Genomic DNA, 24,172 nt, shown 5'->3' with positions numbered 1-24,172 from the left:
CCAGGTTTCAGCTAATTCCATGTGTTGCAGGTTTTGTGTCTTTGTTGCCAACACAGATATTTATGCAGGCAGCTGTGTAATGTGTTTGGGTTTCTTAACAGTGAATAATTTGCTGTAATTTATTGGGCTTCATCTAACACCATTATTTTATTAAAATGGAACATTTTGATCATTTTTAGACAAGGGTAACCTAATCTGAAGGATTTGTTCGAAAAACCTAATCTTAATTGCTGGATAGTTTCCTATGCTTGGAAATGGAAACAGAGCTACTTTCTGATACTTTCATTTTAAGAAGACCAGTATTATATACTTTAAGGAATTATAACAAATCGTGATATAACTTAAGTCAGAAATAGAATTTCTTTAACAGTTTGATACCTGTAAGACTTGAGGTTCTCACAGCGGTGAATATGAAGATTTCTGTCTTCTGGGTTATTGCGCTGTGTAGTCTGGTCGATGTTAACCAACGTTTCAGAGGTCATACTGCCTCCGTCATCAGGGCGATGAATCGCCCTGATGACGGAGGCAGTATGACCTCTGAAACGTTGGTTAACATCGACCAGACTACACAGCGCAATAACCCAGAAGACAGAAATCTTCAGTTTGATACCTGCCAGTTGCTCTGTAATCGGGGAGTGAGTTTGTTGGTTGGTTATGATTGTGTGATTATTGGTTGTTGCAGGGCAACAAGGGTGGTGTGGGTGTGCGCTTTGAGCTCCACAGTACGTCGTTATGTTTCGTTAACTCGCATCTTGCTGCACATGTGGAGGAGTACGAGCGCAGGAACCAGGACTACCATGACATCTGCTCACGGATGAGTTTCACACGCTTCTTGCCTCCCAAGGGCATCAACGATCATGAGTAAGTTGCCTTGAATGCTGAGTTTCATTTTTTAGTAAATTTGCTAAGGGCTTGAAGTACATAAAATTTAGTATATTCATGATTATCCATGTGTAAATAATTCAGTTTATGGATTATCCATATACTTTTTTCCTTTTAATGTGCTTGTTCAATATTGCAGGTTTATAAACATTAACATTGCTGTAAATATAGATACTTGTAAACTGAGCTTTCATCTTTTGCTCATGTTTACCAACACGTTTCTACCTTTCTGTCTTGTGGAAGTCTCATATTCCATGATTTGTTAAGGGCTTTAGACTGTACTATATTCTTCTGTGGTTCTGTTTACAATTGTACGAGGTGCGATCGGAAAGTTTCAAGACTGCGTGTATAAAAACCCGTACACTTATCTCAGGTATTAAATTCATCCATCACCCTTGAAGTAGTTCCCCTGGGAGTGAACACAACGATCCCAGCGCCGCTGCCAAGCCTGGAAGCATCCCTGGAAATCTTTCTTTGTCAGCCTGTCAAGCACCATCTGCGATTCTGCCTGAATCTCTTCTATCGTCTCAAATCTCCTTCCCTTTAGCTGAATGTTCATCTTTGGGAAGAGGAAGAAGTCACACGGAGCTTAGAAAGGAAGTTGGGGTCGGTTCTTGCAAGATCTTTGAGCTCCTGACAAACGAGAAGTTGATTCTGCTTCTGGTCCTCAGACAGGATGCGTCACATGTGGAGTTCTTCCTTTAGAATCAGCTGACAGGTCCCATAGCCTATCCCAACAATGTCGCACAAGTCGTTGATGGTACGACGTCGATCTTCGTGAATGGCCTGCCGAATCTTCGTAACATTTTCGGGCGTTGTGCTCGAAGATGGTCGTCCAGAACGCTCGTCATCATCGACAGAGGTTCGGCCATTTTTAAAACGTGAATGCCACACAAAAGTTTGTGCACGACCCATTGCGGACTCCCCAAATGCTTGCTTTAGCATTTCATAGGTTTCCGTAGCCGTTTTGGCGAGTCTTTGGCAAAATTTGATGCACACGCCATTCCGAAATCGCAGGAGGGTCGGTGTAATGCACTACCAAAACGCCCGTAACTAAGAAACAAATGCTAATTTGATGATGCCGGCTGGCACACTGATTCACTATGAATGTAGGCCGCAACTCCTAGCGGCAGAAGCTCGTACTACATCCGGTTCGCCCTCTATTGACACAGTCTTGAAACTTTCCGATCGCAGCTCGTAGAATATTTTCATGATGCTAAAGTGAGTTCTTCTTATGTCAGATGTTATGAGTTAAAAATAAAATAATTTTTGGTGTTTGTATTGTTTATGCCTTGTCTTAATTAGTCCAGATACTTCAGAATATATTGTGAATATTAAATACTATACAAATATACATGTTGAATTTTTGTTTTTGTAGTCAGGTGTATTGGCTGGGAGATCTGAATTATCGCATAACAGATTTGGACCCTCGGTTAGTGAAAGACTACATCGACCAAGGCAATTATCTGCCACTGCTGGAGTATGATCAACTCTGTCAGCAGCATAGTTTAAAAAATGTATATGCAGGCTACCAGGAGGGGAATATCACTTTCCGTCCTACATATAAATATGACCCAGGATCAGACAACTGGGATTCCAGGTACTCTAATCTGTGTTTCTAAGCTGATGTGTTGCATTCATTTCAAGTCCCTCTTTGTTTTCTCTGCACTACGTTTGCTGTTAACGTGACACGTTTATATAGGCTATAATTCTGTGTAAAGAATTTCCATATAATGAAGTCGAGCAACTGAATATTCTGACGTTTGCTACAGTGAAGTCTTTGTATACAGTTATTGCTATTTGATTCATGAAGTAGTTTTACAAAGTGTGCATTTAGTGATGTGTTTGGCCCATTCATTGCTGTGTCACGTTTACTGTTCTGGGTTCTTCTGCCTCTTTGTTTTAGCAAATTGTACTTAGACATCTAGTATTACTATCTGTATCTGTTTTATAATTTTAATTTATCACTGTGAAAATCAGAATGTGATATTATGCTCACTGTTCCATGGAAAATGTGGGAAAGGGAGCTTTTTACTCTGGCTGATGTATGTTTGTTTAATTTGCATTTCCATTGTAGCCTGTACAAAAAGCATCATCACTCAGAATGTCTTTTACAAAATAAAAAGTCAGTAATATTTGAAGATATCCGTCTTCTGGGTTATTGCGCTGTGTAGTCTGGTCGATGTTAACATCGACCAGACTACACAGCGCAACAACCCAGAAGACAGAAATCTTCAACTCTGATGATGGAGGCAGTATGACCTCTGAAACGTTGGTTAACATCGACCAGACTACACAGCGCAATAACCCAGAAGATGGATATCTTCATACTCACCGCTGTGAGAACCTCAAGTCTTACTCAGTAATATTTCATCAAACTCTGTAGTGAAATGTCTTACTTTTTATCTCATGTAAGCTGAAGCTGCTATTAAATCAATGTATTTTATCACTGTATCATATTTCGCTGATAGGATTGAAGTGTTTCCTTCTTTTGAAACAAAACATTCAAGTTATTGTCATCATAGCAAGATATTTGGAGATACAGTGAAACCTCTATCCATCGTTCCCGGAACTATCGTTTTCCCGGATGCATCGTCCGTTTTGTTCAGTCCCGAATACATCCCATATAAAATAATGTTACATTTTCCCGCTTCTATCGTTCCTCGAACTATCGTTTTATCGCATCGATCGTTCAAAAATCTTAGTCCCGGCCCACAATTTTCCCGCAATGATCGTTTCTGAGAATTTAAAATGCTGGGTTTTGAGATAAATTAATACCGAAAGACGCAAAATGTTTTTGGAATACACAGTAGTGGTAACCTGTTATGTCGCCCAACCAGCACATTCTTTTGGAATGAGGGTCAGCGGTGCAGGGGTGATAGTTGGAGTGAATGGCGGTGCTCATTGTCAGAAATTTTACGATTTTAATTAGGGTGCACTCATATTTCGTTCCAGCGATGCCAGATGGCATGTGCAGTGTGAATTTCTTCACAAATGCTTTTATTACAAGTACAAAGGAAAGGCTGGCGGCACTTTTCATTCTTCTGGTTTATCTCGTTTCCAGCGGTTCAGGGTCTTCTACAGCTACGTTTCGTTGAGTTCGGCAGTAATAGTATTTCCATTCTTCCTGTTATTGTCCGCAAGGGGGTTGGAGTGGTGAGAAAGACGAAGACGACGAATGCGAGCCTGAAGCTTTGCCGAGTTTTGCCGAAGCACACGCTGCATTGGCGAAAGTGAAGTCGTTCTTTTATGCGCTTAATATTAGTGAAGGTGACGAGGAAAACATTTTGAACGTGGAAAGTGCTCTGTTTGGTCTAAAACGTAAAGTTTCGACAAACCAGTTGTCCATTAAAGACTTTTTTGGTAAAAAGAAGTAACTTTGAAAGAGAAACATTGTTTTTTTTTTAAATTTTTAATGCTTTCCCGCATCTATCGTTTTCCCGCATTCATCGTTTTTATTTCCCACCCCCGCCGAAAACGATGCATCGAGGTTTCACTGTACTTTAAAAAAATTTGAAGGTAAACCAGACATCATGCATTTGCAGTGTTACAGATGTGTAATGTTATGATATGGTGTGGAAGGGACATGTGGATAGATGAGGGTGTTTGTTTTGGGCCTTGAGTTGCAGTTATGTTAGTGACCAAACAGATTTTGAAAGGTTAACAGGGATCACATTCAGCAGAGTTTAATTTAATTAATAATATTTATATCTTTATATGTACATATATTTACTGGGATTATAGGTGAATGACTTTGTTTGTGTGTAGCGAGAAGAATCGTGTACCAGCTTGGTGTGACCGTGTCCTGTGGAAGGGAGATGGAATTACACAAGTTGCATACAGGAGCCACCCTAAACTTCGTATTAGCGATCATAAACCAGTTAGTTCTCTCTTTGATTCTCAGGTAAGAATTATGTGATGTTAATTTGTAAATTTGGTGCATGGGTGGTGGATGGATTGGTGTATAGGTGGTTGGATGAGTTGAATCCATTATAAAAATTGATAGATGTCCTTGAAGTTTTCAACACTGTTAGTGGAAAATCATAAAATCTAGAAAATAAATTGAGAATTAATTACATTGTTTATTTTGAAAGCTTATTTAGAAACATGGGATCTTCCAACCAGACTGGGAGATGTTTTTCCTTTCTGTCATATTCACTCATCAGCCTCGTGTTTTTTGTCTTTTCACTGCCCTCATCTACGGGATTTAAGTGTCAGAAAGCTGATCTTAATACTTGTACATTCCCTTAGGCAAGGCCAAGGCCAAGGAATTAAGTGCTCCTTGTTTTAGATCATTTATGGACTGTTGATGTGTACCATGGTTTATAACTCTTCCATATGATCCTTTTATCATACTGCAAATGGGTGCCTGAACTAGTAGATTGGTGCAAATAGCCTTGGTAGCTGGTGCATATGTATACACACTACTACTGCTACTATTTGTTTACTTATTTGAGAGTTTGGCTGGGATGTACAGAGTAAACACTGTAAGTAGGCATATTATCCTCTTGTAATACAAGGCTAAGGATTTATAACTGCTGAAGTTAATTTTATGAATTATTGCTGTTACATGAATGTCTTAAAAACTATGGTTTTTTGTAGCTGTTACAAATTTTGTATTGAAATCTGGTGCTTTGTCTTCTCAGATCAGAGTAATAGACGCTGCTAAGTATCGAAAAATACACGAGGAAGTGATGAAAAAGTTAGATAAACTGGAGAATGAGTTTCTGCCCCAAGTGATGGTGGATAATACAGAAGTGATTTTTGACACCATCCGCTACCTGGAATCACAGACCCGCGACCTCATTATTGCAAACACAGGACAGGTTAGTGCACATTTTGCTGTAAACTAGGAGTCTAGTTTTGTGGTGGAATTGTAGTCTGATGTTGATCAAGAAAACTTCTAACAGATATTTGCTTATAATTTTTCATATGTATATTATTAATTTTAATGGAATTATATTTGTAAGATTTGAGGTTTTCACAGCGGTGAATATGAGGATTTCTGTCTTCTGGGTTGTTGCGCTGTGTAGTCTGGTCGATGTTTACCAACGTTTCTGAGGTCATACTGCCTCCGTCATCAGGGCGATGAGTATGAAGATTTCTGTCTTCTGGGTTGTTGCGCTGTGTAGTCTGGTCGATGTTAACCAACGTTTCAGAGGTCATACTGCCTCCGTCATCAGGGCGATGAGTATGAAGATTTCTGTCTTCTGGGTTGTTGCGCTGTGTAGTCTGGTCGATGTTAACCAACGTTCCAGAGGTCATACTGCCTCCGTCATCAGGGCGATGAGTATGAAGATATCTGTCTTCTGGGTTGTTGCGCTGTGTAGTCTGGTCGATGTTAACCAACGTTTCAGAGGTCATACTGCCTCCGTCATCAGAGTATGAAGATTTCTGTCTTCTGGGTTGTTGCGCTGTGTAGTCTGGTCGATGTTAACCAACGTTTCTGAGGTCATACTGCCTCCGTCATCAGGGGGATGAGTATGAAGATTTCTGTCTTCTGGGTTGTTGCGCTGTGTAGTCTGGTCGATGTTTACCAACGTTTCTGAGGTCATACTGCCTCCGTCATCAGGGCGATGAATTATATTTAGTGGGAGCACAAGGGATGGAAAATAAAAGTAAAATTTATGTATGTAAGTTATGTGCAATATGTTGGTATTAATTATCCTTTTTTTTATTTCCTTTGTGTCTCAGAACCTAGACACTTGATCTTATGTGTTTGAACCTCTTGGCATGCTGATGTAAGTCCCCTCTGCTGGCCATTTTTTATCCCATCATAGCAAGTAATGTAATCTGTGTCATGGATTAATATTTGTGTGGTTGCGTGCACACATTAATGTAGTCTACAGGGAATGTCTGCAGAATTCTACTGTATTGTTGAATGTTAAAATTAATTCTGTGTTGATTCTTGCTTCATTATAATGCCAATTTTAGCTTTCAGTGTACTTGTATTATTCTACATGTACAAGTCTGATACATTTCTTATTTTATTTCCAGGTTCCAGTTACATTTGAATTCATCAAGAAGTTGGATGATTCAAGTTATTGCAAGGATTGGCTTAACATTGAGCCATACTCTGGATTTATTATGCCAGGTAATGTCTGGAAGTGTTGTAAGAGATGAGGTTCAGTTTGTTAAACTTTCAAGGGCTATACTGTTCTCTTTATGGATATTTTTATCCCTGGCTGGGCATGTTTGTGCTGAGAGAATTTTGCTGCATTAAAATCTTGGCCTTGTCCTTGCAGAGGAGGAAGCCTGGCTGCGATGTAAATGGAGATCCAGTCAGTGATAATGTAATTTTGTGGATGGGTGCTGTTTTCAATCATAATTCTGTTTTATGCTTTGTGAGTGTGTGCACGCGCACATGTGCACACACACAGGGTGAAAGAGAATTTATGCTCAAGCTTTCCATAGTATGATTCCTTTTTAAAAACCAATTTTAAAGTGTGGAAACATATCCTGTGACATTTGGTTTTCATAATGCACATTTATATCAAATGCTGCAAGCTCTCGTATGATCAAACCGTGGGTGCCTCGTAGTTAAGAGTCAGTGTTTGAAGCAGCCTCTGTCCATTTCAAGGCAAATGGCAGTGAACTGCATGGCATTCTCTTGAACATGCCTTAGTGTGTTGACATTAATCATTGTCGCAGCTGCTTGAAGTCTTGCCACGAGATCTTCGATAGTCCTGGGAGAGACTGCATAAATGTGCTTCAGGTGTTTATACTAGAAAAAGTCCATCAGAGTTAGATCTGATGACTGAGAAGGCCATATGATCTGCCATCCACTTTCACTCTCCTTTCTGGATATGTTGCGTTCAACTATTGCTTTGCATATTCCCCATAGTACACTGCAAATCTATCATGCTGAAACCACAGTCTCTGCCTCACAGCTGGAGGCACATCTTCAAGCAGCCCTGGTAGAAGAGTTTCCAGAAAATTATGATATCTTTCAGCAGTCGATCTGTTAGGTAGTAGGTAGGGGCCCATGACAATGTCCCTTGTGATACCAGCCCAAATGCTGATGCTGAAGTGGACTTTATGACCACGTTTGCAGTTAGCATGAGGATTGTCCTGTGTTCTGAGGTGAGTGTTGTGGACGTTGAACACACCTTTATGTGTGAAACACTCGGTTCACAGAATATTGTGTAAAAAGTGATTATCTGCAGCATGTTGATCTAGCCATTTGCAGAATTACATCCTTAGAGGATAATTGTCAAGAAACGTGCACTCCCAAAGTTGTGGTGTGGATGCAATTGTTCATGTTGTAGTACTAGAGGATCTTGGGGTTGGGATAGTCCCAGTTCTTGTGTGACATCACGTGAGCTTCTCCATGGCTGTCATTCCGTGGTTGCAATTATGGATCTTTATTGGTTGGTGTTTATACAGTTGAGTCTTACAAAAATGGTGCTTCAGTCATAGAAACACGTCAGAATTTGGATGACTTTGACCAAAATATTGTAGGGCGTGTTCCATGACTATTCAGTCGCAGCTGAGCCCTGCTGTCTACTTTGTTTCTTGAGTACGACTAACAGTGCGCTTTATGTACCATTGTGACGAAGTAACACTGCTGAGAGGTGTGTTGCTGCATTTGATGGTGACATGTATCTTGAAAACTGAGTGTCTCAGGACATATTTTATAACAAGGAATTACACTGTGAATAGCTTGTGCATGGATTTCATTTAACCCTGTATGTTGTCTGTAAATATCCTGACCTTATTTTGTTTAGTAACTTCTGGATTTCAGACAGCTTACTATTTGTGATAATTTTATTGACAGGAGAAAAATGTGATATCAAGCTTGAAGTGTATGTTGACAAGAAGTCTGCGTTCAAACTGAACTCTGGTGAGGACAAACTATATGACATACTGGTGTTACACTTGGATGGTGGCAAGGATATCTTCATAACTGTCACAGGTACATTGAAATTTTTAAATAAAGAGTCCCAGTCTGCCAGGATTAGTTTCTTGCAGTTTGAAGGTGGCTGTCTTCTGGATTGTTGTATCATGTAGTCTGGTACAAGTTTTACTTTTACCATGCTACACAGACTCACACAGAAGACAGTCACCTTCATACCTGCTGCCACGAGAACCAAAAAAATTCCCACAGTTTTATATAGCAACTGGATTTTATGTTAAATATGTAATGTGATTGAAGTTAGCCACATGTCACCGAGAATCATCTTGGTCATCATCATCATCATCATCATCATCAGGGATCTGATCCCTGATGATGATGACTGAGATGGTTCTTGAAATGTTGACTTTTGCGACTACTTGATGCATTTGATTGCCCACGAAGACTTCACTGAATTTAGTCACTGCAAAAGCTGTAGATCATACAGGCACTTGTATGTTCGAGTAGCATACTAATTGAAACAAAGAAATTGTCAGTTTTGTTATTATGCATGCCCCGTTCATGTTCATCTTCATTCGGTTCAGAAATCTGTGTGGAAGCTATGCAATAACGTCTTGGCGGGGGGAGGGCTGAGGATTAGAGGATTCTATCCTGGGATAAAGAAAAACAGACTGATTGACTGCCTTTTGTGTGTGTGTGCGCGGGCACGTGTGCCAGGAATCTGACTCAATATTCCAACATACGGTATTAAGGAGTAGATCGATCAACGTAACCTACAGTGAAAAATCAGCGTAGTTAAAAACACAAGTGAAATAAGCGTCAGTTATGGAAAGGAGAGTCACAAGAATGGTGTAAGAATCAATCAAAATAGTTTCATTCTGATGGAAACAAGAAACTTGTATGTTGGACCAAATACATTCAAAAGTAGGGTTGTGATGTTGAAGTCTTAAGGTATATAACTACCCACTACGCAATTATTTTATGAAAACTTATTATAAAATATCCTTTAATATTTTATTACTCTTGTATATAATACTTTGTTCCTGCACACAGGAACATATGAACGCAGTTGTTTTGGGTCTTCCATTGAAGCTCTGGTGTACATCAGTGTCCCAGTGAGAGAGATTCCTCTCGGCAGACTCATGGAGCTGGTGTGTGTTTATTTTGTAAATAAGAGTAAACAGAACATTATGTACAATTTTTACCCGCAGTTTTGATTTCATCAGTAGAAGGTGGTGTTGAAATCAGTAACTACGCATAAATAATTTTGTGGTATTGGAATAAATCAAGAAGTAAAACGTTTTTACTAAAACATTCGATAGGAGTGGTATAAAATAGTAGTTTTTGTAAACTTAGCTAAAAGTGATGTTGGCACACAGAAGATCTGGTTTTGCACTTTTCAGTGAATTTCATAAAATATTTTGTGTATTACAAATGGGCTCACTGATCACAGTTTGAGTACCATTATTTGAAGGAATCATATGATAATGTAAGGTATTAACAGCCATGCCAATTTTGTTGGAAAACTGCCTTACATAGTTGTATTGTCTTGGAATGACACTGCAGGAGAATGCGAAGGAGGTGACCAGCACACAGGATCCTTACCCCATACCCAAGGAGATCTGGTTTCTGGTTGACCACCTTTACCGTCATGGCCTCAAGCAGCCACACCTGTTTGAAGAGCCGGGGCTCAACTCAGATCTTCTACAGATACGTAACTGGCTGGACAATGGTTCTCCAGATCCCATGCGTATCCTTTTATTGGAATGATTTGTTTTCCTTGGCTGTCTTAAGCACATATTGGAAAATACTTTAAATTAGCCTGCACCTATTTCCTCGCTGAAAAGAATGGGCTTACTGTCTGTGTCACTTTTTGACCATAAATGAGGACATAAAATCATATACCATCCTCTTATTCAGTGCTGTGTAATCTATACTGTTGAGGAAATGTCATTAAAGAAACTAAGAAAGTAGGTTCTTCACTGTGATACTTAACTCTTAATCATTCTGGTCCTCTTCTTTCAAACTCTTTTCTTCCATCACCTGTAATCACTCTTTTAAGTTTTTCCTCTTTGTGTCACTTCCAATTGATGTTGGTGGACCACTTTGACTGTCATTTGTTTCTGTATGTCTGTCCTTCACAACATTTTACTTTCTATCCTCTGCACAGTGGTTTTCTCAAGTCCCTTCCTCCTCCAGCTATTTAATTTTGCACCAGGTTTTATCTGTCCGTCTTAAACATGCTTCCACAAATTGATTGCTGCTGATTTCAGTTGAGATTTTTTTTCATGATTTTTAACACCCACTGTTTGTTGGTTTTTGTATAATGTGAGGGATGATGACGACTTTTTTTTATGAGTACTTCATCTTTTCAAGGTGAAGTTTATAATGGAACAAAGCAGGAATAATTTTTTTTTAGAGTATTCTTTTAATTCATTTTTGAATGATTCTATTTAGATCCTCAGTAAGTAGACATTTTTGATGGATTTCATGGAAAGCTTTTAATTGCATGATGTTACTTACATGGTGTGCTGTGATGGTTCTACAGTAGTTTTATGCACTGGTTGTGTTCTGTTTCCTGAATATAAACCAAGCTGGCAGCATACATTCAGTGGCAGAAGCGTTGTTGCTATTGCTGGAATCTACTGCTGAGCCCATCATTCCCTATAACCTTCACAGCGTCTGTCTCGATGCTGCTAACAACTATGTACAGTGCAAACAGGTGAGCCCTGCAGTACACAGTACAGGTACACATTTCTTCCTGCTTAAGAAGTTTGGAAATAATAGTAAAATGTTCATGTTTTTAAAATATTTCCATTAAAACATTTTATTCTTGTTGTGTAAAAAAGACCAAAAGGTTACATATATATGTGGTGAACCGCCACGGTGGTCTAGCGGTTAGAATGCTGGCCTTGTAATCGTGGGGTCTCGGGTTCGATTCCCGGCGGTGCCCGAATTTATAACTTGTGTTGGGCAAGGCCGTGGTCTAGGCAACACGGAGTTTTCCTCCGTGGCATCCCAACAATTACTCCATTCACACACAGAAGAAGGCAATGGCAAACCACTTCTGGATCATCTGCCAAGAACGTATATGAACAGGTCCCAGTCCGAGAAAAGGATGGAAGAATCCTGTTCATATGGACCTGTCGTCAGACAGAACACTAAATAAAAAATAAATACATATGTGGTGTTTCGAATGTGTGCATCTCGTACTGACTTGTTCTTGGCCCGTGTGCCACTAGTTCAAATTATTTCCCTAAAGAGTCCACCAAATTAAGGAACACCATGTGATTGTTACATGCTCAGTTCAAGTCTCGCTTCTGCTGCCATTCGTGCTAGAATGTACATGAGCTCATGTGATATAGGTGTTGTTCAGCGTTTGACTAACTTATATTTGTTCTCGTCATGCAAGAACAAGGTTTTTGTTGGTGGTGTATCCTTTTAATTACCCTTTAACCGTGATTGGTAATAAAACTGGAATAAAACAGAAAGCTCTTTCAGTGAATGAAAAACTCGGCGGTGTTTAGAAAACTGAATCAAATCGAAAGGTATTACAGGTGGCTGTTACAAAGCAGCTTTTATATTGAGTTTAATTATGTCAAGAAAAAGATAAATTTTGTCAGAAGCAGGGAACATTTCTCCAAAGTGCAAAGAAATGAAACAGGAAAATATGATCGGATTGAATGAACATTGCTGTAGTGTGGTTCGTTGAAGAAAGGGCCATGAATGTTTGTTAGCTACCTTTATGTAAAGATTTTGCCCTGTGGACGAATACAAGATATAAAATTAAATTATGTGTCGTTGACTTTTCGTAATATTTTTTTGTATTTGTTCTGTTTCAGATTGTTATGCAACTTCCAGAGCACCGCAAAAATGTGTTCTTATACCTGTGTGCATTCCTCCAAGAAGTGCTTTGCCACGCCAGTTACAATGGCCTCGACACTAAGATTATTGGTGAGGCAAATACATTTACAAGACATGCGACATTGAACATGATATAGAAAATGCAGTGCATTTTGATTTAGTTTGCTTATTGGTAGGGCATAGAATGCTTGTTTATTGACTACACAGGTGATGTTTTGGATTTGCTGTTTGATTAGTTCACTGGAAGTGGCTCTATTATTACAGTGTTTTCTTCTGTTTTGCTTTGATAGCCGCTCTGTTTGGGACCATCTTCCTACGAGACCCTCCTCGGAGTCGTGGCGATCTGTCATCCCAAGCGCGTATGAACCAGCAGGCACTGGACAGGAAGAAAGTCAACTTTGTGTATCACTTCCTAGTAAACGATCAGAGTGACTTCATTCTTGGCCGCTAGCGTACATGTAGGAAGTAGCACGACTCTAGTCACATGTAGCACCTGCAGCTACACTAGTTTTATTTCAGAATGCGTGTCATTAGACAGTAACTTTCAGTGTCTTGTTACTTGGAAGGGAATGAGTCTAGTCATTGACGTGCATGGCTGTAAACCTTCCACTTGAAAGGAGCGTCCATTCTTTTTACATGGCCAGAATATGGCTCGTGGAAAAGAGAATTGGCATCGTGAATTAACTTGTAAGCCAATAGATGTGGTCCTACAGATTTTTCATTCCAAAGAAATGGTTCTAGGTTTTGTGTTTTTCCAATTGTTTACAGTTTTGCAGAGAATTGATCTTGCCATTAGCTGAAATGTAATTGCAGAGTTTGTGTAGTGTGTAAGAACAATGCCCATAGCAATAGTTAAAGGTGCATGCTTCATTTCTATTCAGTTGTCCTTCCCCCACCACTTTTATATTAGTTACACATTGTGTAAAGGATTGAAATTCTTTATCGCCGCACTGAAACAGAGACCATTAATATTTAAATAGCATATATTTTTATTGTGAGTGCTGACATAGTCTAGGAATAGAGGATGAAGGTCAACATTCCACTGTGTTTCATAATTTGAACACATCTGATGATTCATAAGGAATTAGTCGCTCCCCCTTCATAATACAACATTAGGGTTCATAATTGTGGTCCATTGTGTTGATGTCGTGATGAATTATATATTTATATGGAAAGTGTGTTATGAAGCATGTGAAGTTGTAGAAAAAACAAAAGGACAGTTTGTTAAGGTTTGTGTGATATACCTAGTTGCAATATGAAATGCTGAATCAGAAGTCTTCTGTGCATTTTCAGATACCTTTCTTTGTAGTATTTTTTCAGTTATTGCTAGTGTCTAAACAATATTTTATTTCCTTTGTATCGTGGCATTTTGTCTATTTGAATCTTGCAGATAGTATTATTCGAATATAACAGACTAATCATCTTGCTGTCTGCCAAAGCCTCTGAAAGAAAATTTTCTTTCTTAATTTCATTAAATGTGATCAGTTTTGATTAGGTTATCAGGTAGTTTGTTAATATCAAGCTGAAATCTGCACAAGCAGAAGTTTTTGTAATATTTACAAATCTTGAAATCTTTTTGAAGTGAGGTTATTGTGCTCGACACCTCCATTGCTGTAATAAGTGTGATGATGTAGAGGACAGCTTTGTTTCACGTTTCATAATGCAAAAAATCTAAGCAGCATAATCTGAAACTAGATTAGCAAATAATGAAAGATTAGAAGATTTATGAATGTGTTAAATCTAAGAAAAAAATGCAGGTATACATGCATCCTAGCCAAAGCAAGTTCAGATAACATTAATTTACACTTATGCCCTATAGAGCCTACTTTTGTTCTCATGTATCTAACTACAAATTCTATGAATATGTATAATATAACTTAATTTTTTCCTCTACTTAATTTCCAAACATGTTAATAGTATGTGCTTAACATATTCCTCTCTAAAGCACGGGGGGCGTCTTCCTTTCTCAGACCCTCTTAATTTCCGAGGCCCTATTTTCAGCCATGCTAGCTCATTCCTCTCATATCTTGTCAGTGTATTCCTCATTATACCACTTCTGTTCCATTTCAAAACAAAGTACATATGGGATTTTTCACTTTTTTTTTTTGAAAGCAAATAGTCTTTCTGTGCCGTTACATCTATTTTTAGTTAAATGTTGTGCTTCGCTACTGATATTCTCCCATATGCTAATCATATTTTTTGCCCAGCTTTCAAAAACAACTATTTTATCTGCCATTCATAACACTTACTCCCTTACAAGATCTTGATTTTCTGTAGCCTGTGTAAAATTCCTAGCTAGTACTTCATTACCAAGCACAATGCTTTACCCCTCCTACTGTCTCTTTCCATTTCTAATTCAGCAGTTCTTTTTGCTATAAAACTAGCTGTCAGTAATATTTTCTTATGAAATATAACCCATATTTCCAGACCATAAATTATCTGTTATGTATTTATTTATTTGTGGCTCTTTTAATGATGCTGTCAGCAACTTTGGCAATATAGCATCAAATGTTGGGATGATTAATAATTAATGAAATGGAAAGTGCATGGAAGGTAGCAGTTATGGCCTAATAAAAGATAGTATCCCATCGTTTTCGTGTTTGAACTTTGGAAAGAAAGAAAGAAAGAAATATATCCGCATAATCAGTCTCTGTTCTGATATTTGAACCTGGGTCCTGCCACGTACAAAGCAGGAGTACTAATCACTAGTCTCTGACATTTGTTGTACATAGGTCTGGATTCACATAATATCTCGTAGACATTTTCTAAAATCTTTACATTAAAATCTCGTGTTCTTGCTAAGCACTCGTCAGCAGCTCCTAAAGTCTGGTTTACAATTGCTGTTAACTTGGCTCTGTTTATTCCATCTTCCATTTCTGTTACTTCATTAAAAATGGTGTACCATTTAAAATGCAATCCAACAGTGCACTTTGGTACAAAAGTAAAATTAGAAGCACTTTCAGCCCCATGTAATAGATGCTCGGAAATTTCCCCATGACACTCAAGTCAAGGTTGCCCTGGTTGCTGAGCTGCTGCTCATCCGAGTTACACAAAAGTGGTGCAGGCGTGAATGTTTGTTCTTTCTTGAACATTACCTTGCATCAGAATTGTTTGCTACTGTTCAACCAGTTAGCAATGTGTATCCTACAAAGGAGTATCAAATAAGCAACAGTACACCAACTTGTAATGAAATTTCAGGTGGATGTTTATTTTAAAGACACCTGCATGTGCTGTGAAACTGTTCTGTAAGTTTTTTGTAACAAAAATATAAAAAAAAAAACTTATTTATTTTACTAGATTGATGTCGCTAAAGCTTACAAGCGTTGTTGTAATTAGGGTTGTATTTTAAGTGGAACACCTTGTGCATGGCCCTTTTTTTTTCAGCATGTCTCCTTTCTTAAATACATTATGCAATTAAAAACTTACGTAGATTTAATTCTAATTTACGTTCACTATAACATTTTACAATTTTGTCAATTTTTTTTCTGTAAATCTTTATCTGTAAGTGGTAATAGGCCAAATCATCTGCAGATAATCCTGAAATTGTTGTCATTCTTGTTACTGATGGATGTTTGTGACCATTAGTAATATAATCCATAATATTATCTATAAAGTATTAAAATATGAGGGTTCAAATCATGTTCATATATTACACGTAAACAAAATGTCACCTTCTCCAAATTTCACACAGAATTTAATACCACTGTATATGTTATTAATACAATTCACCAATTTGATACATCTGTCTTTTCATATTATCTTAAACCATATAGCTTCTGAGTAAAAACCGAGAGAAAAGCTTTTTTAAAATCTGCAAAATACTAATATTACAACCTCCAATCTTTATTGGCTGTGCTTCATGGCTTAGATGTGGTTCAGCTGGCCATACATCGCAGTAGCATACCGTTTAATTCTGGCTGGTAGCTCCGTTGTGCATGGTTTAAACCCTGGCTGTATTTAAGATTTGAGGTTTTCATAGCGGTGAGTATGAAGATTTCTGTCTTCTGGGTTGTTGCGCTGTGTAGTCTGGTAGATGTTTACCAACGTTTCAGAGGTCATACTGCCTCCGTCATTGCCCTGATGACGGAGGCAGTATGACCTCTGAAACGTTGGTTAACGTCGACCAGACTACACAGCGCAACAACCCAGAAGACAGAAATCTTCCTGGCTATATTACCTGTCACAAACCCCACTTTAAACATTAATAAATCAATCTATAGTGTTCCAGCCAAAATTATGGATAATATTTTTCCTAAAACAAATAAAGTACAAAATTTTACTGTGATTGCTTGGTTTCCCCATTTTTGTTTCTGTTTATAAATTGAATAATGGAGAGGAATTTTTTACCATTTATTTTGTAAATGTGTTCTTTAAAGTTTAATTTTACTCTTTTATGGTGTAGAGCATTTTCCAGACTTCAGCTGGTATCCCATGAAAACGTGTCTTATTATTTTTCATTCTCATTATAACCCCTTTAAATTCTTCCTTTGTAAATTTTTTTCTTCTCATTTCTGCATGCTGTGGACCTAACAATTCAGTTTTATAAACTTTCAGATCAATTCTCGTATCTCTGTTTTCACAGTGTTTGTAATAATTATCCATATTTTCTTAGCTTTAATTTGTCTAATTTATGAATTTGGTATCTTGTCATGCAACTCTGTTCTATACAGTTCTCTCTGCTTTCCCAACACTTTACCTATAGTTAAATGTGCTTATACGTTTGTTAGATAGAGTTTGAAATAAGTTTACTCTTAGTATGTTTTTTATGGTATTTATGTTACATAACAAATTAACAGTACCGACATAAACAAGTACCAGTGCCTGATTTAGACAAATTTAGTTGCAATGTTTTATGATTGTACTGGACGTTCCTCATGATCCTATTTCGGAGCAAAATTTAAAAAAGTGCGCATAGAGCACACTTATGTTTAAATGCATCAGCTAAGTGTTCACTTACAGGATCCCATCCTAGATGTATCATGCATGCATATCTTCATCTGAACAAATTTCTTGGTTTCCAAATTTGGTTGAAATATTATTCAGAATTTTTATCCATGATAAATCATAGGGTTCTTTAAAATTATTATTTATGGATCCATTAGAAAACATCTATTTTCTCAAAAGTATTAAGACATAAGAGACATGATAAAAGTCGCATGCATTTTGTCTTTAAAACTTTGTTCTGGAAACCATGAAGCTAGTGTCGGTTGACTGGAAACTATTGCTATATAACATAGTGTAGCTGTGGTTTTCCTAATTTTACACATGGTTGGTACTACAATGGCCATTCTTGTTACCCTTATTAAATTTTAGTTCCTTTGTTTGTTCTGTGCTTAAAATTTAAAAATGTTTTTACACATTACATTTCTTTTTAATCCCTGGTTAATCTAATATTTATTTATGTAACTTCTGAAATATGTAAGAATTACTTCAGAGTTAGTTATTTTCACCTGTCGTAAGTGACTTAGAAATATAAGATGACCTCTGACTTAGTTAATTTCTCAAAGTTGATTTATATATATAACATAAATATTTCTTTCTATTGGGTAAAATACTACTGTGTTATCATGTTACAGCTGATCTTCTGTAGTCTTCTTTCACATCTCGTGTCATGTCATAAGATTTGAAACAGCTTACAACTGAAACTTTCCATTCCATTTTTAGCGTAATCTGTACGACGTTCTGTCCAATTCTGCGATGAACCGTGAAGTCTGTCACGTTACCAGTATGTCTTGTTACTGTGTGTTGGCATTTAGTGCCAGCATGTTACTTGTGTCTGAAGTATGGCAAGACTGTGTTGTGCATTTATAATATTAGTAAAGGACCATAAATATGGTTGATATTAATAAAGTCTTCTCGGGCCATCAGCTGTGTTAGTTGGTGACCAGTCGTCGACGTTTCGAGGGCCACACAGCCAACAGCCTTGAAAATGAGGACAGAGATGGTCCTCGAAACATCTGCGGTTGATTACCAACTAACACGACTGATAGCCCGAGAAGACTTTATTAATGAAAGCCGCCGTGAAAGCTTCACATCATATATGGTTGATATTGTTTAATAATTTGCAGTTATATGACTGCACATACTGAAATCATCTTTTAAACTCGTAATTCTGAACTGATTTGGTTGTATTGTATTTAATTTTGGATAATTAGAAATGGGTTGTTTATGTGATTGTCTGGATCAAAAGTGGCTCATAAGGAAAACTTAAACTCTGCCTACTTGCGTTATATAAAAAAATTACACGATAATGAAATTGATGATTTATATTATTGAGAAATATTTCATCTGCCCTCGTTCATTAAAAATGAAGTTTCAGGCCATTCTACAAAGTAGCCTGACGCGAAATTGAACCCTCACCCAGTTGCCCTTCTCATTTTATATGATGAGGTGAGGGATATGGTTACAAATAATCAGTAGATTTGGCTTTGTTGGTAAATATTTAACTGCTTCGTTCTGTTATACTTCTTAATTACGCCAAGTAGGATTCGCAAGTACCCCACTGTTGCTCTTAACACTTACATCTCTTGGATGTCAATTTTACATTTTCCCTCTTAAATCATGTTTTTGTACTGTTGTGCCAGAATGTTTCTTGGCTTCATAACACCCATTCCTACGAGTTGAAGCTTTATCTTTCCAAATGGCTCTCACCTGCCACCCCTTGATATTATTACTAATGTCATGATTTTACTTGGGCACTCACTTATGTTTACTAAACTGGAGTTTACAAGGTTAACATTCAGAGTCTAGGGGCGGTGCAATGAGTGGTCTTGTATTCTACGACCAGATTGACAGGCGAAGAATTGCGAGTCCGTAAATTAAATACCCAAATTAGAAGTGACACTAGTGAATACCTTTTATTTTTCATAATTGAAGTCACAAACCAATATTTTTTTATTTGCATTTCTTTCTGCTTTATGTTAGGACATTTATTCTCTTCTGTTTTAAGTTGCCCAGTGTTGTCAACTTAGGAGGTTGAGAAACAATATATTCCCTCATATTGAAATAATATTTGAGTATCATAGCTCTACAGACATTGACAAATATTTTATGTCACTTGGTATTTTAAGATGCTACTATAAAATTAAGGGAAACTTTTTTTTGTGCTGATACAGAAATGACTTGGTGTTGTATAAATATGTGGATTGTTCAGAATTAAAATTAATTTAGGAACTTTTGTATCCTTTAGGTTTTAATTACATCAGGTGTTGCCACTTTCAGCTTAACCTTTGTCGTACTGAAGTAGGGGATTTAAAATCCTCTATTACGTGGTGGCTGGTCTGGCTTTAACTCCAAGGTTTAACAGTATAGCCCTTTGCTACTGCGTCGTGTGGGCCGCTGGACCACGCGTGTCATGACTCGTGGTCGATAAAGGTTGATTATTTCATTCTTTGATACGTGCCACTTAGAAGTTGGTTTTACTGTCTTGCTGTAACTTTATTAATGGGTTAAGAGTTTATTTAATTGCTGTGAGTTTCTGTATTGTCTGCTCAAGAAACCTGTTCAGAATCGCAGACTTTGAGATTAAACTTGAAATTGTAATTAACTAAACATTCTAGTGCTATTTCTTCTATACCAGAAGTAATGGTTGTACTATCATGACAGTCTCCTGAAATTTGAAAGTGGCATTTCATTTCCTACAGTAGAGATTCAGTATTTAAGTGGTTAAAAGTAATCATTTAGTTTTCAGAGTCTTGTTTCTAAGAATACATCACATGAGGGTGAGATTGGGAGTAAGAAGTGTCGTGGTAGATTTTAATAAGTATATCTTTTTTTGCAACAGAATATGTAATTTTGAGTTTTACTGTCATCCAGTTTTTATTAAGAAACTGTTACTGAACTAGTGACACAAAATATTTGTTACTGTAAACAGCTTTACATCACAGTTTTCTCACGCAAGTTAAAACATTTTTCATATTGCAGTGCTGTACGTAGCTGCAATAAGAAGCCACGATGCTCCTTTTATAATTTACAAAATTACTGGTGTACAGTATTTCCCTGTTTGTAATATATATAATTTAATTATTTTTAATTATAATTAAACCTGTCCACAAAATGACTAGGATTGCACTCAGAAACATGTTTTTTGTCAGAATTTGGTCTCTGGAATGTAAAGTGAAAACTAATGTAATTTACCTCTTATAAATGGAAACTTTACAGTGTAGAAACTGGAAGGAAAAATAATTTAACACGAAACAGGATCTGAAATCTTTTTTTTTTTTTCCTGTTTATGTAATTATGTCGTGAACTCAGTTACGTAGAACTCACGTAAGAAGGAACATTCCTGTAACAAAAGTGACTCTATATTCAACAAAATATATGCAGAATTTAATCGATTATTGAGTGTAAAAAAAGATACCTGAACATGTGTACTGCTCAGATATCGTATGGTCTGCATATATTGCACTGAGTTTCGACTTCATATTTAGATCATACGTACATGGAGTATGTACGTACAGTATTTTCACCTAGCAGCAAGTACAAGTGGAGATTGTATTATAAGAAAATTTTACTGTAATGTTTTGTTGTATAATATTTATTTTGTGTTTAATTATGTCTAATAATGATGCTAGTTGCAATGGGGATTGTTCCTCCTAGATAAGTAACATCATTTTTGCTAGTAAATGAAATTATAGTGGAATTGTGAACTGAAGATCCCACTGTGGTTCCGAGGTTTCCGTTCGGTAGTCTGTGATCCCTATCGGGGATCAAAAGAGTGTTTAAAATGTAATAGAGAAAGTTGTAATAAGATAACCCTTTCCACGTCCCATTTTGTGAGGTGTGAGCCAGATTGGGCCTTTTTTTTTTTTTTTTCCTGTGTTCTGTCAAATCTTGGAATAATGCCCCAAGGTTCTTGAGATATAAGCATTTTATTTCTGTACATGGTGGGCCAACCTTTAGTAGCCCAAAATTGAAGGTGATGATGGTCATGATTTAGATCAGTGGTATTCAACATGGGGTAAGCGTACCCCTGGGGGTACGCGGAGACATCTTGGGTGGTACTCGAAATTTAAAAAAAAAAATATTTTATGATAAGCACTGAATAATCAGGGCCAGATTTAATACATTATTTTGAATGTAATTTATTGTAGATGTAGATTGTATACTATGTATAACTTGAATTATACACCAACAACTTTGGGGGTACAAAGTTGAAGAGAGATTATATATGGGGGTACGCAAACAAAAAAGGTGGAATACCACTGATGTTGATGACTTACAGCAATAAAAATGACACAAACATCTGTGTTCTGCATGGAATTTGAGGCTGATGACTAAATGTTCGATTAGCCTAAGACTGTGTGTGCCTTAAACTACATTACGACTAGAATGTACTCAGGACTTTTTTAGTTAAGTTTTCATCAAAGCATATAAGACTTATTTAAAGGATTTATTCTGAATAATTATGGGTTTAAATACTGGTAATTCTAGTTTCCATCAGCAATAATACAGATACCAGCCTTTTCAGATATGTTTCAGCTGTGAATCAGATCCAAGCAGGTAGTGGAAAGGGTTAATCATAGTTTATGTAGGCAAATGGAAACTTTTCAGTTTTGTATAGTTTCCACACATGTATGCACATCATATACCTTTATAATTTTGTATGTAGGTATTACTTGCCAGTAATGCCAAGCTGTTTATATTTGTGAATAGCCTTAGAACGTACGTTACTTGAATATCGGTAACTTATATCATTTACTTAAATTTGGTCATTCGCAGGAGATTAAACGTGCCTCCTTCCTGAAGAGACCTTTATTTAATCATGGCCACATTGAAAGAGATAATGTATCCGTGCATAACTTAATTTGTTTTTATGTGTGCAATCGTTAGATTATAAGTACAGAGTAATTACTGCGTTGTATGTTTTAACATATATGAGATTTTTGGGAATTGGCACAAGAATTTTTAAATAGAAATCTTTGCTTTACTCGGCACCATATTCTTCCGCCGTTTCCATTTAACTGAGGCGTCTTTAGGTCTCATATGTGAGGATTTCCTTTCAGTAAGTTTTTAACAACTATTTTAAACTTTGTAGGTTATGTAGCATTGATCTTTCAAATAAGAACACTTCATGAATGGAATGAATTAGTTCATATCATATGTGGTTTGTACCTTGGTTTAATATTTTTCTAATATGTGAAATTTTAAACTCCGCAGTTTTTTCTTTGCACTCGGAGCAGCTGTTGAACACGTAATAGGCAGATCGTATCGTGTTCGTCTTCACTTTTAATCTTCCAGACCACTTCAAGGTATGTGATGAAATGGCACAAGAAGACTACACTTGAAGTTATTAGGCGAAAGTGTACTGTAAGCCATATTCGCATGTAATTCAAATAGCATTTTAATAGATTTCTCACAATTAATTATACAAAAATGGTCTCATGTTTTATAGATTTCATAATATCTAAGATTCTTATTTGAAGCACTTTCTATATGGTCTACATTTAACAAATAAAGAAATGATTATCTGCATAATGTTATGTCAATAATACAATTTATTATAATGTATCAAATGTTAATTAGCTTGTTTATAAACAGATTTTGACTAGTGTAGTATCTTTACTTTTGATTAGTTTTGTCAACGAGATTTGTAGCTGTAGTAAATAAACATCTACGAGGGGAATCAAAATGGAACGAATGCATTCAGAAAACTTACAGTTCCTCCAAAGTGGAGTACATATAGCTCTTGACACTGTGCAACTTTGTTATGCAGAGTGAACACATTGACGTGAGTGGTTTCAGATATTTATTTAGCAAAAAATAAATGACGTACAGAAATGAAACTAATACCACTGGAAGAAGAACTTCAAAAATCTTTTGTGAACATGGGCGAAGTGACTTAAAATAACCCATTGAACAGTGAAACTTATGAACATCGGGTTGAGTCCCCGTTTTACTGACGTCAATAACTGTGCTCCTAGCGGTTATCTTTGGAGTTACATCACTTCTGCCGCACGCCACAAAAAATGTTTGAAGTTATTCCAGTTGTGTTTCTTTTCTTCAGTTTCAAGGACGTAGTCTTGGGGCCTTTTTCGACTTCAAGAGACCGCTCCTTCCCATCTAGCTGTGGGCTATCCGATATTTTAGTATCTTCTTGGTGTATAATTTATTAATACTTCGTATTGTGTAAGACTTATTTGTACGTGCCATTTGCTTTGTATGAAATAAATATATGAAGATGTCTGCCTTCTGAGTTGTGCCTCGTAGAAGCTTACTGATGTTTCAGTAGCCCTTGCTGCTTTCATCATCAGGGTAATGGATGTATCCATTCACCAGTCATGACCATCTTACCCTCTTAATAACACTGTAGATTATTAAAATAAGGCAGCGTAGTTGAAAATTCTAAGAATCGATCGCTGTACAATCGACATCCAACCGTATCCATTTCATAACCTTGATGATGGAGGCAGCAATGACCTCTGAAACGTCGCTAAACTTCTACCAGACTACAAGGTGCGACAACCCGGAAGTCAGCAATCTTTGAACTCGCCGCCGTGCAAACCTCAGATCCTACAAATAAATATTTGAAACCACTCGTTTCAATTCACTGCTTATATCATTTACTGTGTT

The 24,172-nt window shown here is 37.0% G+C and overlaps 1 protein-coding gene across 4 annotated transcripts in view; it reads left to right on the top strand.

The window, feature by feature from the left end:
• The window catches only part of Ocrl (Oculocerebrorenal syndrome of Lowe), a 38,931-nt gene extending 16,584 nt beyond the window's left edge, over window positions 1-22,347 (top strand). For all 4 annotated transcript variants that reach the window (XM_087358904.1, XM_087358905.1, XM_087358903.1 and 1 more), the window contains 11 exons: window positions 683-861; window positions 2,261-2,482; window positions 4,651-4,786; window positions 5,529-5,708; window positions 6,880-6,976; window positions 8,660-8,797; window positions 9,791-9,888; window positions 10,304-10,487; window positions 11,332-11,459; window positions 12,580-12,691; window positions 12,892-22,347. In XM_087358904.1, the coding sequence (XP_087215030.1) occupies window positions 683-861; window positions 2,261-2,482; window positions 4,651-4,786; window positions 5,529-5,708; window positions 6,880-6,976; window positions 8,660-8,797; window positions 9,791-9,888; window positions 10,304-10,487; window positions 11,332-11,459; window positions 12,580-12,691; window positions 12,892-13,052 (1,635 nt within the window). In that variant the 3' untranslated portion in view covers window positions 13,053-22,347. The remainder of the gene's footprint in view (window positions 1-682; window positions 862-2,260; window positions 2,483-4,650; window positions 4,787-5,528; window positions 5,709-6,879; window positions 6,977-8,659; window positions 8,798-9,790; window positions 9,889-10,303; window positions 10,488-11,331; window positions 11,460-12,579; window positions 12,692-12,891) is intronic.
• Window positions 22,348-24,172: the final 1,825 nt, after the last annotated feature.

Source organism: Zootermopsis nevadensis, unplaced genomic scaffold (assembly GCF_977971745.1).
Source record: "Zootermopsis nevadensis isolate Lab colony 2312 unplaced genomic scaffold, Znev_1.0 Znev_ptg000030l, whole genome shotgun sequence".
Taxonomy (NCBI): domain Eukaryota; kingdom Metazoa; phylum Arthropoda; class Insecta; order Blattodea; family Termopsidae; genus Zootermopsis; species Zootermopsis nevadensis.
This window is presented reverse-complemented; position numbering and strand designations above follow the sequence as displayed.